Source organism: Cyprinus carpio, chromosome B22 (assembly GCF_018340385.1).
Source record: "Cyprinus carpio isolate SPL01 chromosome B22, ASM1834038v1, whole genome shotgun sequence".
Classification (NCBI taxonomy): domain Eukaryota; kingdom Metazoa; phylum Chordata; class Actinopteri; order Cypriniformes; family Cyprinidae; genus Cyprinus; species Cyprinus carpio.
Window position 1 is genome coordinate 9,234,716 of NC_056618.1, and position 17,829 is coordinate 9,252,544.

The window sequence follows — 17,829 nt, forward strand, 5'->3', positions numbered from 1 at the left end:
CATGTTACTGCACAGTGCTGCAGATCCATTTAGAGAACTTTGAATTTTGGCAAAAAAAAATGAATAAGGTTCTAGCGAGATCTAGTTGAGAAGCATTTCAAATTACCTGCACAAACTTCACCTGTTATAAAACATATCAAACAGCGCGGACAGGAGCAAACCATAAGTAGTTTAGGGCTTACTATTACCATTGGTTGTTGTGGCTAGAAATCGGTGATGTTATTACATTTTAATTTCATTGTTGCGTATGCACCTTTGAAAGAGAAAGGGCCTGACTTTGATGTATCAATGACTTTCAATTATTTTCAACACTTTAATGATCTAAAAACTGATGTTAAAAATGTTACTTGTTTGTCACAACACTTATTTAAAAATTTAAAAGACCATAAATTAACTGAACCAGTAAAAGTTTGGCACTTTTTGTGTATGCAAGTGACGACAGTCACAAAGTGCCCTTGAAAAACACAAAATTAGATTTGGCCGTTTAAACAGGTTTCAATTTTGTATCCCTTCCTTTCCCGTCTCGGTTTAGTGCTTACTGTTCAAATTGTGCATTGAAATAAGCTTAATATTATTAGAACGCACTCATTTATTTAATAACAGAGTAATTTTATGATTAAATTATCTTTTTAAATCTGTCCTCTGTTGCCACCGTTGTGTAGAACTTTGCACTGGTTTCACTGCTCCAATTTTATTCTGTATACCTTCTTATGAATGTCTACATTAAAATTGGACTGAAATTTTTTTTTCTGTGTTTAGATGATCGACAGTTTCATTCATCAGCTAAACATGTAGCCTACAAGAAGAGTATCAATGCTTGTTTGAATGTAAATTGCAAAGCAAGGAGACGTCTACACTTTCTAAAAAACTCTACACAGATCTCTATATCACTCAGGGTTTTTAGAATCACCGTTCATATTGAACATGAGGTAATCACGAGAAATTGAAGGTTCTTTTTCTCTAGGCGTCACTGAATCACAAGTATACCTATTTTGAATGCAACACAGATGTTATGAAGCACCTGAACAAGACAAGCAGATCAAACTGTACCTGACAAAAGGAGTATGCTGGGGCATCGGTGAAAATCTCCTCTGTGCGAAGTTTATTCTGGATTTGGCTGAAGGAAAAGTCAAATCAAGCATATCATTTTAATTTTCCTCTTCCATTCAGAGAGATGAACCTAAGGAGAAGAAACACTAATTTTAATGGACACTTCTAACTCAGTTTTTTTCCTGAAGACCAAAGACTTAACCTTACACAAGAGAAATAAATTTCAGTCCGTTTCATCCTTGAATGGCTGACGAATTTGTCTTCACTCTAAACCTTTGGTGGTAAATGTGACATGGGTTTGATATAATTATCACCATCCTCTCTGGATGTTCCTCCTGCGACGAACCTTGTCAAGGGCAATCTGCTTCTGCTGCCTGCTCTCATTCGGGATCACCAACAAGCACCGCAGCTGCCGAAGATTCCTCTGACTGTATTGACCCGCTGACATGAGATACAGGATTCAGTGATTTACAAAAGGTGGAGTACTGTCAAGAAAAAGATTCCACAATGAGAATCAGGCCAAAGACATTATTGATCATGTTAAAAATCCGAAGAGTCTATTTAATTCATGTTCCATCCTCAGTCTTCTCTGGAGTTCAGCGACTGTTTTTCAAACATTTTTAGAGATGAAAATAATCACTGATCTGACAAACAATGAGGCTTTGTGACTCCTCCAAAACACTGCAGGAATCAAACTTGAAGAACACTCCCAAAACTCTGACACAAATGTCACGACACTTCTCCGCTTCAGATCCAGCAGAGCAGGACAAAAGTATGATGAAGAATACACATCATATGTTTCCTGGATAACGATGGGCCGTCCTTTTATTGGGTAAACTGGCATTTCAACAGCTGGAAAACACAACTCTATCTTCAGACACGATCTGGGAAGCCTGTTGTATTGATGCCTCAACAGCTCAGTGTAAATTCATCATGTGTACCCATTCTTTAACGGCGGACAGGGGAATCAATTGTGATACCATGTACTGTTTTTGTTCACATTGAAGCATTCAAGAGTTTTTTGTCGCGGCAGGGCCCTTTATGCACATCTGTTTCTAGACAAAAACAACACAAGTGTATTTGCCTCAAGACTCTACAGAACAGGAAAACAACACATGAAGCCATGAATTGATTTGCTCAGACCGCTGCAGAGTGGACAGGGCACTTGGAGTGTACTGGACACTGACCTTTTCCTTCGTTTCCTTCTCGCTCGTCACCACTCCAGTCCAATCGACGACTCTTACGAGGACTGTGACACGACAAGACTGCAATGACCAAGCTACAAAAATCGTTCGAGTACTCAAGCAGAATTAGAAGATAATCTGCGTCCAGAGAGTCCCATATCTGTTTTAACTGTCCTGAATTAATGAACGACAAACTCTGGTTAAAGAAATTCAGAACATCTTAGCAAGGAAGCTCGCATCTGGTGACCTTTCTCCTGCCTCAGTGGTCTGCTGTGGCTTGTTGGTTGTTGACATCAGAGGAGGAGCTGGAGGAGTTTGAACTTCAGAAATTCAGAAATCAAGAGTGGTCCCTCATTAGACTATCACAGTCATCAGAACCTCAAACAGAGTCTCTTAAGCAGTGTTTAAATAATTTTATCATGGTGTTTGCTTTACTTTGAAACGAAGTTATTTGAACAAGTTTCAAATTGAAACAGTTTGTAATTCGAAACAGTGTTGCGGTGTTGTCTTCATTGCTCTATGAGTGATTATTTTTACATACTTTAAAATTTTTTTCTTATATCCTTATCTTTTCTTCTTTATTTAGATCAGGATAATTTAAGTGTAAAGCTAATCTTATGTCTTGTTTTTATTCAATTTATTTAATTTAATGTTAGTATGTAGGTGTTAGTCATATCTTTTGACTAACAATGCCATTTACGGTTTGTCTATTTTAAAAGTCATCTGAATTGTTTTTTAGTTTTAGTCGAATTTTAAAATTCAACGAAAATATTAATAAACTTTAGTATGGGTAATCTACAGTAGACTAAATATGAATCCAACTCAATCTTATATTCCTGGAGAAAACCTGTTCTAATTATGATAATATAACATATGCTAATAGAAACAGATGTACTGTGTGGGCACATGTATTTATTTATCTTAAAACGAAATAAAAACAATTCTCACATAAGAAACATGACATGTTCTCCTTTTGAAGCAAGACCAATGGTTGTATATGCATTTTTTATAAAAAAAATAATAAAAATACATACAACATTCATCATTCTTTGTTAAGGCTAGTCAAAATGATTCGTCAAGGCAGTGAGTGATTTTCATACCTCGCCTTTTCGTTGTTTAATTACCATTAATTACAACAGATACCACCAATATTTTAAGCTGTTGTCCCTTTAAATCTGAATGCACCCAGACCATTTCCTGATGCCAGTCCAATTTTCACCAGCTGTTTTTTGGATTCACTTAAACATAACCAAGTGTGTTTCGTTCATACTCCCCAAAACTGACAAACTGACATCTTTTTGTGTAGATTTGGCCAGTTCAAGTGCAATAGATGCAAAGAAATGAGAAAGTTATTCATTACTCGTGCACTTGTGCGTTCTTGTGTTTGGCGCTCAGAAATTCGAGACAAAATTGAGTCTCTATCGGCTCGTTCACACTTTCAAAGCTCTTTATCACTATGTCTGTCTCTACGCCCGGACCTTTGACATTTTTTTAATGGTTAATTGAGATGTTCCATAAGTGTAAGCAAACTGTTTCTCACCAGGTAGATCTGCATTACATTTCTGACTGGATCCTTCCTATACTCGTCCCTCCAGACATTGTTATATTGTTGTTTCTTCATTCTGAAATTGTCCATATAGTTTCAATCATATGTTTATCATCAGAGTTTATGTTGAAAATGGATTGTAATACTTATCCTCCTAATTCTGTGACATGATTTATTTCCCTTGCAGACTAAATGATTGTTAACCTAACCAGACAAAAGCTGTCCAGCTCTTGCTACCTACACTTTCTTGGACCAGATCCATCTGAAGAGCTTGACATCCACAATAATAATCTGCAGTTCAGGGTGAAGGAAATCTTGTATTGGACTGACGACGTTAAGTGTGAATTGGAGATACTGAGGTAAGTTGTGAGGCAACAGATGTTTTAGAGGTAAGTTTTACCTCTTTACCATATTGATATTATATTATTTTGGATATAACTAATAACACGCTTAAATTCCTGTTTTTAACCGTTTTCTTTAAAGGAAATAGGGGCCAGTGTGCAAATCCTGGATTTAATATATATAGTATATATATATATTTAATATATATATATATATATATAGATATATATAATAATATATATCTATATATCTATATTTCTTTTTTAATTTGCCTGATTGAACTTTTATTTATCAAGTTGTTTGAAACGCACATTTTCTAAATTAAGCTACCAGCAACCACTAATCAATGATTAAAGTATCCATTAAAACTAGACCACCACATTACAAACCAGACTTGATCAAAAGTCATATGCGTCAGAATGGCATGCACATCGTCTTGATCTAGTAATATACAACTTTCTGTTGCCTACAGTAGGAAATGGCACTTAGCACATTTTGAGCGGATTTCTTGTGAGCAGGACTGCATCAACTCTCTATGGAAGAATTAAGATGGGGACATAATGAGGGGACTTGCACATTCATTGTTACACTTTTTGTCACAAACTTCACCCAATGAGTGCAAACTCTGAATTTGCATGAAATGGACAGCTTGATGAGAAACACAAAACTGACTGAAATTCTTTTTTAAGTATTTGTTTTTGACATTGTTAGACTTAAATCGAAGAATTAAAATTGTATTTGGAATGCCTGTATGTGATATATGAGTTACAGTAAACTGTGAAAGGGATTATAGTTATGGACATGTCCCACACTAGAATCTACATAGATCAGAGATGGGGCTGATTTATCTTTAATTGTAATTTTAATCTTTAGTGATTTAATCATTAGGTTGCCGTCCTAGATCAGTTCTGACTTGGTGTTGAGTCCAGAGCATATCAGTTTAGAGCGAGTTAATGCTTCTGCAAAGGGAAAGTGAAATCTGGTAATCGCCATTTGCTCTTTGAGCGGTCTCTTACATTTGCATGGAACCACGCTTGTGGAACTCTGTTTTCCTCTAAATACTAAGCCTGATTTCTATGTTTCTGCAGCTGCACAAACCTATACCAAATCCTGCCATTATGGATTTAATAATTAGTGCGTTGAAGGCATTTCATCAAATCTTTCTCCAATATAGTGTAACCTCATGATGACCTGATAGACCCTCTGTCATGGATAGTATATATACTTACTGTTCCTGTTGAGAGCATCTGGGCACAGTCCAATTAATGCTTCTGACTAATATACACATAATCTTTCATGTAATGAGAATTAATAGGTGTTTAAAGTTGACCTAAACAAACTTTTTTTTTTTTTTTTTTGCAGCAGCAGCATTTGAAATGCTGCAAAATGCCATACCTTGATGTGGCTCATTCGGTGCTCCTGCTTTCCTTGTATGAAAACTCTGAGCATGCATGCCCTGCCTTGGGCTAAGCCCACACAGAGGCTGTGCTCACAGAACGTGCGGTTCTCATTGCATTCAATTCCTCATCACTTTCTTTGTAGATCACAACCCCGCCCCTTGTGCGCCCCAGTTTTTTTCTTCCTCTCAGGAAGAAAAACATAGGGTTATGGCAAGCAGGTGGCAAGTAGCCAGCGAGCCCCCACCCAATCTCACAGCAATCTTTACATATTTTACGAGATGGCTATAATTCTACAATCGAGACTATGACTCGCTCGTACAATTCATAACTATTTTTTGCAAAATTCATATTAATTATGTAGTAATGACCTACTCCCCCCCCCCTAAATGTAACTCATCGCTGGGCTCTAGACAATCATTCAAAAACTAGTGCGGTCGTACAAGTTTCGTCCAAATTAGCACACCTCTTAAAATGTGTAACAAATGGCCATGGATCCATTAGGCCCCCTTCAGAGACTGCTCCATTCTTTATCCTGAAGTCACAACGGATCGTCTACATGTGGCGCGCACATCTCAGCCTGCATCCACTTTTCAGTCTCGGTCGGCTTCCCTCATTCTGTATGGCACCTGAGAGAAGGGGTTATGAGAAAGCCCCTCCCGCGCGAAGAGGCATGCCATCTTTGCATTCCAGCCCCGGGATTGACTGGTGATTTGCTGTCCACATTTTGAGCCCTGCAGAGTGACATTGGCCGAGCCAATCCACGTCATGATGACTGGAAAATTCCAATACTTTATTTCCAATACCAGAGGCTGTAGTTCTGTGACTGCCTTTCAGGACTCTGGGTTTTGTGACAGCATCACCTAGCCAATTCTACTCCAGCAGAGGAAATCTGAATTAAACCTGAAACACAAAGAGATGCTAAGACACAGTTCTAGCATTGCAAACTCGATATCAAAGCCTGATCATTATCATAATAAAATACAGTCAGCCAAACATGGGAAAAACCACACTGCTCAATTTAAATAGTCCATAGTATAATCTGTACCATTCAGCTTGACAACAATACTGCCGTGATGTTGTGCCAAGACCTTTTTTTTTTTTTTTTTTTTACATAAAAAATCATATACAAATAAATCATATAATAAATTATAGTTTGGGATCCAAATTCATAGTGAATATGGAAACATTTGGATTCATGCCATATGAGAGAGGCAATGTGAGCCCAACATTGGTTTCTGTTTCATTTAAAATGAGTTTGATTTGATGTCATTTATATAGTTGGATATATTTGAAACCCTTTTCACATGTGAATTTAAAATATTCTAGCTGACCCCCCCCCCAGCATGTTTCCTCTATTGTGGTTTTTTTCTTGCTGAGCAAAATTTTTATCTATTGGGTGGACATTTCTGCCACCTGAGCAAAAACATTCTATAAACTAGACCTGTACAGCACACAAAGTGTGTAACTTTAATGTGTGATTTATTATTGATTTGACCATTGATGTACTTTAACTAAATGATGTACATTTTTAGGTTACCGGAGAAAACATTTTTGTACAGTATAATACAACGCTGGTCAAAAACGTTTGGGATCAGTTTTTTTTTTAGACATGTTTCTTACGCTCATCAGGGCTGTATGATTTCTGAAGGATCATGTTACACTGAAGACTGGAGTAATGATGCTGTAAATTCAGTGTAAATATGAAGCAATGATCAAATGACAAACAAATTATTCAAAGACCAATAAAAAAAATATATATATGACTGTAAAAAGATAGCAAACTGGGTTCAGTTTTCCCACTCAAAATTTTAAGCACAGTGTAAATGACTATTCTCTAATGACCTTATATTTTGAGCCACATGTCAGGCTTCTTGATTATTCTGCATATACTGTATAATTGTTTGTAATCAATTTTAATGTATATAACTGCTATGTTATTAATCTCAGTATAATATCATCATCTCCAGGTCATAGTGAGCAGCTGACTGTATACAAAAACCCAATGTTTAGCTGCAGTATGTCAGAGGAGCGAGGAAAAGACTCTCCGTCTGAGATGGGTCTCTCTGACAAACAGAGGTAAGTTTGTTTATTTATTTACTAACATATTATTTATTTTTTCATTCATTCATTTAAATACTTTTAAACTATACATGGTAAACAGGGCTTTATGGACAGTCAAACTTAATAATTAACTAACTAACAGAGTGCTTTTGGTACTATGAATAAATCATTTTATCGGTGCAGTTAACTGATTGAGGCATTAGATACTACAAATGACTAAAAGTATGGATTTATAAATCTTCAAAAGGTAGCCAGTAGATGATAAACATTTTAAATCTGAAAAGCAAAGTAACCATTTACAAACTTATACAAGTTATTCATTCCCTCAGCAGGGATTTTTATTAAATTTTTTGGCCTGGGTAATATAACAGTAGAGATATTGTAGCATTAAAGTGCTAAAGTAGTGTTGTAAAAATATACTATTTTTATTTTTAAATTACAATGTGTTAAAAAGTGTCTAAATTTATGATACGTGTCCAGCTCTGTGTCTGGTGGCATGCCAAACTCCAGTGAGAAAAAAACGTCACCTACCAAAAGGTATTTCATGTGTTTTACAATATAGCGTTATAGCTTTATTTGTCCACAGCGGTAATATGTAATACTGTAGAACTTTACTGAAGAAAACTTAAAATAAATGACTGACCACAATATTTGGTGATCATTATTCACCTCATTTTGGAGTTTCTTTCAGTAAAACATCTACTCAGGCAATCACTAAGAGGCATACATGCAGATTCATCATGGAAAAAATAAAGATTAAACATTTTTAAATGATGCTGAAATACCTCCTCTGTTTTAGAGTTTTATCCCTCTCTTTCTGCTCTTTATGTCATTAGTGTCGGATCAGGCTCACTTGTATCCAGCTCTGTGTCTGTGAAGAGTGACCATTCAAGACGTGAACCACTGGACTTCAGTGACAAAAAAACACCATCTCCCGGAAGGTATTTCAAGTGTTTCAGATTTTTGGTCACACAGACTGTGTTTATCAGTGAATACTTATTATGAAACCTCTTTTTAAAAAATGTCATTAGTTAGATCAGGCCACTCCAGCTCTGTTCTTCTGACTCAAAAAAAACACCATTTAGATGTCACAGACTAGTGTCAGATACATTATGAAACTCACTTTAAAAAAGATATCCAGCTTTTTCTGCTGTTTCTGTGAAAGAGTGTCACCACTTGTATCCAGCTCTGTGACGAAGAGTGACCACACGTGAACCACTGAACTTCAGTGACAAAAAAACACCATCTGCCGGAAGGTATTTCAAGTGTTTCAGATTTTTGGTCACACAGACTGTGTTTATCAGTGAATACTTATTATGAAACCTCTTTTTTAAAAAAGATTTATCCCTCTTTTTCTGCTCTTTATGTCATTAGTGTCAGATCAGGCTCACTTGTATCCAGCTCTGTGTCTGTGAAGAGTGACCATTCAAGACGTGAACCACTGAACTTCAGTGACAAAAAAACACCATATGCCGGAAGGTATTTCAAGTGTTTCGGATTTTTGGTCACACAGACTATGTTTATCAGTGAATACTTATTATGAAACCTTTTTTTTAGGTCAAATATTTCTATAAACTCTGAAATGTTTGTCAGGGTATTTCTGTAATATTTTACCTGGAAATGCAGTATTTTGTTCTATTTATACAGAACATTAGATTCAGACTTCCAGACTCACAGGAACCATAAGAATTTCAAAGACAATCTCTTAGGTATCTTCCAGGTAAGAAAAGTGTTTAATGTTTATAAATATGTTATTGAACACCGAAATTTAATTTAGAAATAGCTTTGACAAAATATGGGTGTACAATAAGGTTGAAATTCAGTCTTTTTTTGCAGGAGCTTGAGAGCAAAATAATCAATTTCCTGAAGAACGAGCTTGAAAAGTTTAGGAAAATATTACAAAAAGACAACACACAAGGGACAGACTTTGTGAAGGACTTTAATGAGAATAAATGTAGTATCAAAGAAGCAGCTCTTGATCTCACACTCTACTTCCTGAGGGAAATGAAGCAAGATTATGCTGCTGACACTCTAGAAGGTAAGAGACTCCTGACCATCTGTCATACAGTATTGTCACTTATAAGGTCTCCAAACTGCGACCAAATGGTCATATTTTGTGATAATTTTTTTTCTGCCTGTGTAACTAAATTTTGTCCACTGCACTGCCCAACTCCTAAGTTCTGCCATTTCTGTTGCATATTAGAAACATCAAACGGCAAACAAAACAAAAGCGTAAAAAACACTACTCATTTCAGCTGCGCAACGTTGACTGTTTATCAATTCAGACCAAAAAATGAGCACAGCGCATACAAACTGGTCCTAGCTCAGAACAGGTTTACTCGGGAACCAATGTTGAGCGACACCAATGTTACTGCACAGTGCTGCAAGATCCAGTGAGAAGCATTTGAATTTTGGCGAAAAAAATTAATAAGGTTTGCTGCGAGATCTAGTGAGAAGCATTCAAATTCTGCACAAAATTCACTGTTATAAACAGATCAAACAGCGCTGACAGAGAAAACCAGAAGTAGTTAGGCTGACTATTACCATGGTGTTGTGGCAGAAATTGTTGAATGTTATTACATATTTAATTCCATTGTTTGTATGACCTTTTGAAAGAGAAAGGGCCTTGACTTTGATGTATCAATGACTTTCAAGTATTTCACACTTTAAAGATCTAAAACTGATGTTAAAAATGTTACTTTGTAGTAAACAAACACTTATTTAAAATTTAAAAAGACAATAAATTACTATAACCAGTAAAAGTTTTGCACTTTTTGTGTATGAAGTAAGAAAAGTCACAAAGTGCCTTGAAAAACACAAAATTAGATTTTGCACGTTTTAACAGGTGTCAATTTTGTATACTTCCCTACTCAGGTTTAGTGCTTTACTGTCAAATGTGCATTGAAATAAGCATGTAATATTATTAGCAACAGCACTCATTTATGTAAAACATTAGTAATTTTATGATTAAATTATCTTTTAAATCTGTCTCTTGTGCCACCTTGTGTAGAACTTGGCACTGGTTTCACTGCTCTCAAATTTTATTCTGTAAACCTGCTTATGAATGTCTTAAAGAAAATGGACTGAATTTTTTTTTTTCTGTGTTTAGATGATCTCATTTTCATTCATCAGCTAAAATGTAGCCTAAAGAAGAAGTATCAATGCGTGTTTGAAGGAATTGCAAAGCAAGGAGACTCTACACTTCTAAAAAACATCTACACAGATCTCTATATCACTCAGGGTTGTAGAGAACAGGTCAATATTGAACATGAGGTAAGACAGATTGAAGTTACTTCCAGGCGTCATGAATCACAAGAGATACCAGTTGAATGCACAAAGATGTTTGAAGCACCTGAACAAGACAAGCAGATCAGAACTGTACTGACAAAAGGAGTTGCTGGCATCGGAAAATCAGTCTCTGTGCAGAAGTTTATTCTGGATTGGGCTGAAGGAAAAGAAAATCAAGATATCAGTTTTATGTTTCCTCTTCCATTCAGAGAGATGAACCTAAAGGAGAAAGAAAAACTAAGTTTAATGGACCTTATAACTCAGTTTTTTCCTGAGACAAAAGGACTTAACCTTACAAGAAGAAATAAATTTAAAGTCCTTTTCATCCTTGATGGACTGGACGAATGTCGTCTTCCTCTAAACTTTGGTGGTAATGTGACATGGGTTGATATATTATCACCATCCTCTCTGGATGTTCTCCTGACGAACCTTGTCAAGGGCAATCTGCTTCCTTCTGCTCTCATCTGGATCACCACCAGACCAGCAGCTGCCAGTAAGATTCCTCTTGACTGTATCGACCGGCTGACAGAGATACGAGGATTCAGTGATATACAAAAGGTGGAGTACTTCAAAAAAAGATTCACAGATGAGAATCAGGCCAAAGAAATTATTGATCATGTTAAAAAATCCAAGAGTCTATTTATCATGTGCCACATCCCAGTCTTCTGCTGGATTTCAGCGACTGTTTTTCAGAACATTTTAGAGGAGAAAAGATCAAATGATCTGACAAACAATGAGGCTTGTGACTCCTCCAAAACACTGCAGGAATCAAACATTGAAGACACTCCCAAAACTCTGACACAAATGTACACACACTTTCTCCGCTTTCAGATCCAGCAGAGCAGACAAAAGTATGATGAAGAATACACATCAGATGTTTCCTGGGATAAAGATGCCGTCCTTTTATTGGGGAAACTGGCATTTCAACAGCTGGAAAAAAACAACCTGATCTTCTATGACACAGATCTGGAAGCCTGTGGTATTGATGCCTCTAAAGCATCAGTGTATTCAGGCATGTGTACCCAGATCTTTAAGGAGGAAAGGGGAATCATTGTTGATACCATGTACTGTTTTGTTCACTTGAGCATTCAAGAGTTTGTCGCAGCCCTTTATGCACATCTGTTTCTAGACAAAAACAACACAAGTGTATTTGCTCAAGACTCTACAGAACAGGAAAACAAAAATGAAGCCATGATTGATTTGCTCAAGACTGCAGTGGACAAGGCACTTGAGAGTGATACTGGACATCTGGACCTTTTCCTTCGTTTCCTTCTCGCTCTGTCACTCCAGTCCAATCGACGACTCTTACGAGGACTGTTGACACAACAAGACTGCAATGACCAAGACTACAAGGAAATAGTTCAGTACATCAAGCAGAAATTAGAAGATAATCTGTCTCCAGAGAGATCCATTAATCTGTTTTACTGTCTGAATGAACTGAACGACCAAACTCTGGTGAAAGAAATTCAGAACCATCTTAGCAAAGGAAGTCTCTCATCTGGTGACCTTTCTCCTGCTCAGTGGTCTGCTTTGGCTTTTGTGTTGTTGACATCAGAGGAGGAGCTGGAGGAGTTTGAACTTCAGAAATTCAAGAAATCAGATGAGTGTCTCATTAGACTATCATCAGTCATCAGAACCTCCAAAAGAGCTCTGTAAGTGTTTAATACATTTTATCATGTTTTGCTTTAATTTGAAAAAGTTAGTTGAAACAGTTTCAAATTGGAAACAGTTTTAATTCGAAACAGTTGCGGTTGTCTTCATTGCTCTATGGTGATTATTTTACATACTTTACATTTTTCTTATATCCTTATCTTTTCTTCTTTATTTATGATTACAGGATAATTTAAGTGTAAAGCTAATTATGTATTGTTTTTATTCATTTATTTAATTTATGTAGTATGTAGTTTTAGTCATAGTCTTTTGACTACAATGCCATTTAGTTTGTCATATTTTAGTCATCTGAATTGTTTTAGTTTTAGTCTAGTTTTATTCAACTAAAATATTATAAGACTTTAGTAGTGTAAATCTACAGTAGACTAAATCTGAATCCAACTCAATATATATTCCTGGAGAAAACCTGTTCTAATTAATGATAATATAACATTATGCAATATAGAAACAGATTTAACTGGTGTGGCACATGTATTTATTTATCTTAAAACGAAATAAAAGCAATTCTCATAAAGAAACATGAACATGGTCTTCTTTTGAAGGAAAGACCAATGGTTGTATATGCATTTTTTATTAAAAAAAGAAATAAAAATACATACAACATTCATCATTCTTTGTTAAGGCTAGTAAAATGATTCAGTCAAGGCAGTGAGTGATTTTCCCTCTGCCTTTTGTTGTTTAATTAACATTAATTACACAGATAACACCAATAATTTAGCTGTTGTCCCTTTAAATCTGAATGCACAGATCCATTTCACTGATGCACATTCCAATATTTCACCAGCTGTTTGGATTCACTTAAGACATAACCAAGTGTGTTTACGTTAATACTCAACAAAACTGACAAACTGACATCTTTTTGTGTATATTTGCCAGTTCAAGTGCAATAAGATGCAAAAGAGAAATTAATTCATTACTCGTGCACTTGTGCCTTCTGTGTTTGCGCTCAGAAATCTAGACAAAATTGAATTCTCTATCGGCTCGTCACACTTCAAATTTATCATATGTCTGCTCTTACGCCCAGACCTTGACATTTTTAATGTTAAATGAGATGTTCCACAAGTGTATGCAAACTTGTGTCTCACCAGGTAGATCAGTGCATTACAGTTCTGACTGGATCTCTTCCTAAATCGTCCCTCCATGACATTGTTATATTGTTTTTATTCATTCATGAAATTGTCAATATATTTTCATCATATGTTTATCATACAGAGTTGTATGTTGAAAAATGTATTGTATACTTTCCTCCTAATTCTGTGACATGATTTATTTCCCTTGCAGACTAAATGATTGTAACTTAACAGACAAAAGCTGTCCAGCTCTTGCTACACTTCTTGGATCAGATACCAGTCTGAAAGAGCTGAACATAAACAATAATAATCTGCAGGATTCAGGAGTGAAGGAAATCTGTAGTGGACTGAAGACGTTAAAGTGTGAATTGGAGATACTGAGGTAAGTTGTGAGGCAACAGATGTTTAGGTATTTTTACTCTTTAAAATATATGATAATTTATTATTTGGATATAACTAAATACACAAGATGAATTTCCTGTTTTACCATTTCCTTTAAGAAATATGGGCAGTGTGCAAATCCTGGATTTATATATATATATATATATATATATATATATATATATATATATATATATATATCGAATATATATATATATATATTATTTTTTTTATTTGCCTGATTGAACTTTAATTATCAAGGTGTTGAAAAGCACATTTTCTAAATTTAAGCTAACAATGATTAAAGATCCATTAAAACTAGACCACACATTACAAACCAGACTTGATCAAAAGTATAATGCTCAGAATGGCATTAGAACAGGCTTGATCTAGTAAGGATACATACTTTCAATGTTGCTACAGGTATGAAATGGGCAATTAGCAACATTTTGAGCTGATTTCTTGTGGAGCAGGACTGCATCAACTCTCTATGTGAAGAATTAAGATGGGGACATAAGAGGGGACTTGCACATCATTGTACACTTTTGTCACAAACTTCACCAAATGAGTGCAAACTCATGAATGTGCAATGAAATGACAGCTTGATGAGAAGCACAAAAACGGACTGAAATCTTTTTAAGTATTTGTTATTTGACATTGTTAGACTTAAATCTAAGACTTAAAATCGTATTTGGAATGCTTGTAATTGTGATTATGAGTACAGTAACTGTAAAGGGATTATAGTTATTGGACATGTCAACACTAGAATCTACATATATAGAGATGGGGCTGATTTTCTTTATTGTAATTTATCGTTTAGTGATTTAATCATTAGTTGCAGTCCTAGATCAGTTCTGACTTGGTGTTGAGTCAGAATTCAGATCAGTGTGTTAGAGCTAGTTAATCTTCTGCAAAAAGGAAAGTGAAATCTGGTAATCGCCATTGCCCTTTTGAGCGGTCTATTACATTGCATGGAACCACGCTTGGGGGAACTCTGTTTTCCTCTAAATACTAAAGCCTGATTTGCTAATGTTTCTGCAGCTGCACAAACCTATAGCCAAAATCTGCCAAATTAGGTGGATTTATAAGTAGGCGTTGAATGCAATTTCATCAAAATCTTTCTCCAATTATAGTGTAACCTCATGATGACCTGATATGACCTCTGTCATGGATAGTATATGATACATTACTGTTCCTGTTGAGAGCATCTGAGGCACAGTCAGAATGTAAATGCTTCTGACTAAAGATACACATAATCTTTCACTATCCGACGAGACTTTTAGAGCATATTTTGCCTGAAAGAGCGTTTTTTTTTTTTTTTTTTTTTTTGCAGCAGCAGCATTTGCTGCAAAATGCCATACCTTGGATGTGGCTCATGCAGGGTGCTCCTGCATTCCTTGTATGAAAACTCTGAGCATGCTGCCTGCTTGGGCAAGCCCACACAGAGGCTGTGCTCACAGAGACGTGCGGTTCTCATTGCATTCTCATCACTTTCTTTGTAGATCACAACCCCGCCCCTTGTGCTCCCCAGTTTTTTCTTCCTCTCAGGAAGAAAAACATAGGAGTTATGGGGCAAAGCAGGTGGCAAGTAGCCAGCGAGCCCCCAACCCGATCTCACAGCAATCTGTACATATTTTACGAGATGGCTAATTCATACAAATTCGTAGACTATGACATCGCTCGTACAAATTCATACGATTTTTGCAAAATTCATATTAATTTGTAGGAATGACCTACTCCCCACCCCTAAATGTACTCATCGCTGGGCTCTAGACAAATCATACAAAAAACTAGTGAGGTCGTCCAAATTCGTCCAAATTAGACACCTCGTAAAATGTGTACAAATTGGCCATGAGATAGCATTAAGGCCCCCATCAGAGACCTGCTCCATTCTTTCCTGGAAGTTCACACTGATCTTTCTACATTGTGGCGCGCACATTCTCAGCCTGCATCCACTTTTCAGTCTCGGCTTCCCTCACTTCTGTAATGGCACTGAGCAGAAGGGGTATGAGAAGCCCCTCCCCTCGAAGAGGCCATGCATCTTTGCATTCCACGGCCCCGGGATGGACTGGTGATGCTGTCCACAATTTCTGAGCCCTGCAGAGTGACATTGGCCATAGCCAATCCACGTCATGAATTTCTTTAATGACTGGCTAGTAGGGTGACCACCTGGCTATAGATCTGTTGCAGGACAGTAGATGTGATTTTGCGGGACACGTGTGAGCCAGATATATTTAATATTGTTATGCTATGCAAATACTGATTTACATCTGATTCATTTTTCTGCTGGTAGATGCCCACTCTCCATAAGGTTGTGCTTCTAGCAACATCAAATTCAGGAGAGAAGATAAGGTTTGAGCACACATATCTAATGTCTGACCGATAGAGAACATGTCCATTTTGTTTGACCACTTATTTACACTGCACACGTCTGTGTCGTGTAATGGCTCTGACATGGCCTCTGGAGCTGATCGCGGCCACTCTAGTCAATGCTTGTGTTTATTCCAGCCATGCCATTTCAGAAGCCTCACAGAAGCAGACCTCCATGCTGCTTCGCTAAAAATAGGTGCATAGTCTATTTTTGATTGATGCTGCGTCCAAACCACACAGTTCAAATACAAAATAAACACCCTGTGCAGACTAAAACACAGCTACAAATCTTTTATTATTGTCACTCATAACTGGACTTTCAAGTGTATGAACTTTTTAGGCTACTGCACAACAAACAAGGACATAGCAATAAACATATTTAAACCAGACAAAACCATTTAGCAAACTTAACCATGGTAGAACCCCAAAAATTGAGAGAAAAAAAAATGAAGAAAAGAAACGTTTTGACAGGCAAATCACGTAGTCTCGCAAATCCAGTTGATCCGCTTCTGAAATGTTCTTGGTGTGAGTTGGCACTGTGTGGAGGATGGAACAAAATACATAACATTGTGGTTACCCTTCTGGCTAGTATTAACACGGTTGGAGCACAAGTCTCCTCAGCCACCTAGGGCTTCTTGGGCTCAGAATTAACTCGCTATAATTAAACAAGAATAGGCTCACCACCGCTGCCAATTTATTAAAATAAACACAATGTTTCAAACCTCAGGTCTTCATCAGAATCAACTCAGCCAAGAGCTGTCTGTCTCCTAGCAGATGAGTCACTTTTCTGGGGACAGTTGTTGACTTTCCCTTAAAGCTTTCCAGAGGATCCTGGGCCTGATGGCAGCCATATCCCCTGTGATATCAATGGGCCTGCTTCACATGCAGGTCAAGCAGTATTGGCTTATAGCCTGTGTCCCTTCCTACACCTGGCATTGACTAAGCGTTTCTGTTGATGTCTAACAAATTAAAGTTCTCTCTGCCTTTTTTTGCCTCTGTAGTTATTTACCAGTTTGTGCAATTAACTTCAATATATTTGTAAAACGACTGAAATCTTATTAACTTTTGGGATTATTCTGGTAATTTTAACAGTGATTATTTCTTTTTTTTCTTTCTGTCCTAGACTTTCAAACTGCAGTATCACTGAAGAAGGTTATACAGCTCTGGCTTCAGCTCTGAAATCAAACCCTTCACACCTGATAGAGCTGGATCTCACAAGAAATAATCCTGGACAATCAGGAGTGAAGCAGCTCACTAATGTGCTACAGAATGGATACTGTAAATTAAAGATACTCAGGTGATAAATTTCTTCAAAAATATCAAATAAGCTACAGATGTTTGAAACTTGTACGATAGGATCGACAGAAAGAGAAATCTGCTGCAGTACAAAATTTTCATTCTTTCAACACAAGTTTTGAGACAAAATGCATAGAATTGCATTAACAATTCTCGAAAATAAACCTCCA

At 36.6% G+C, this 17,829-nt stretch overlaps 1 protein-coding gene across 9 annotated transcripts in view; it reads left to right on the forward strand.

Annotated features, from left to right (window-relative positions):
• LOC109052499 (protein NLRC5-like) overlaps positions 1 to 17,829 on the forward strand; it is a 76,858-nt gene that overhangs the window by 17,641 nt on the left and 41,388 nt on the right. For 4 of the 9 annotated variants that reach the window (XM_042749985.1, XM_042749986.1, XM_042749984.1 and 1 more), the window contains 9 exons: positions 7,490 to 7,598; positions 8,064 to 8,120; positions 8,420 to 8,524; positions 8,958 to 9,062; positions 9,231 to 9,303; positions 9,420 to 9,621; positions 10,693 to 12,523; positions 13,824 to 13,994; positions 17,487 to 17,660. In XM_042749985.1, coding sequence (XP_042605919.1) covers positions 7,525 to 7,598; positions 8,064 to 8,120; positions 8,420 to 8,524; positions 8,958 to 9,062; positions 9,231 to 9,303; positions 9,420 to 9,621; positions 10,693 to 12,523; positions 13,824 to 13,994; positions 17,487 to 17,660 — 2,792 coding nt within the window. In that variant the 5' untranslated portion in view covers positions 7,490 to 7,524. Of the gene's footprint in view, positions 1 to 7,489; positions 7,599 to 8,063; positions 8,121 to 8,419; positions 8,525 to 8,793; positions 8,840 to 8,957; positions 9,063 to 9,230; positions 9,304 to 9,419; positions 9,622 to 10,692; positions 12,524 to 13,823; positions 13,995 to 17,486; positions 17,661 to 17,829 lie in introns of those variants that run through there. The other 5 variants (XM_042749989.1, XM_042749988.1, XM_042749992.1 and 2 more) reach the window with 5 other exon arrangements.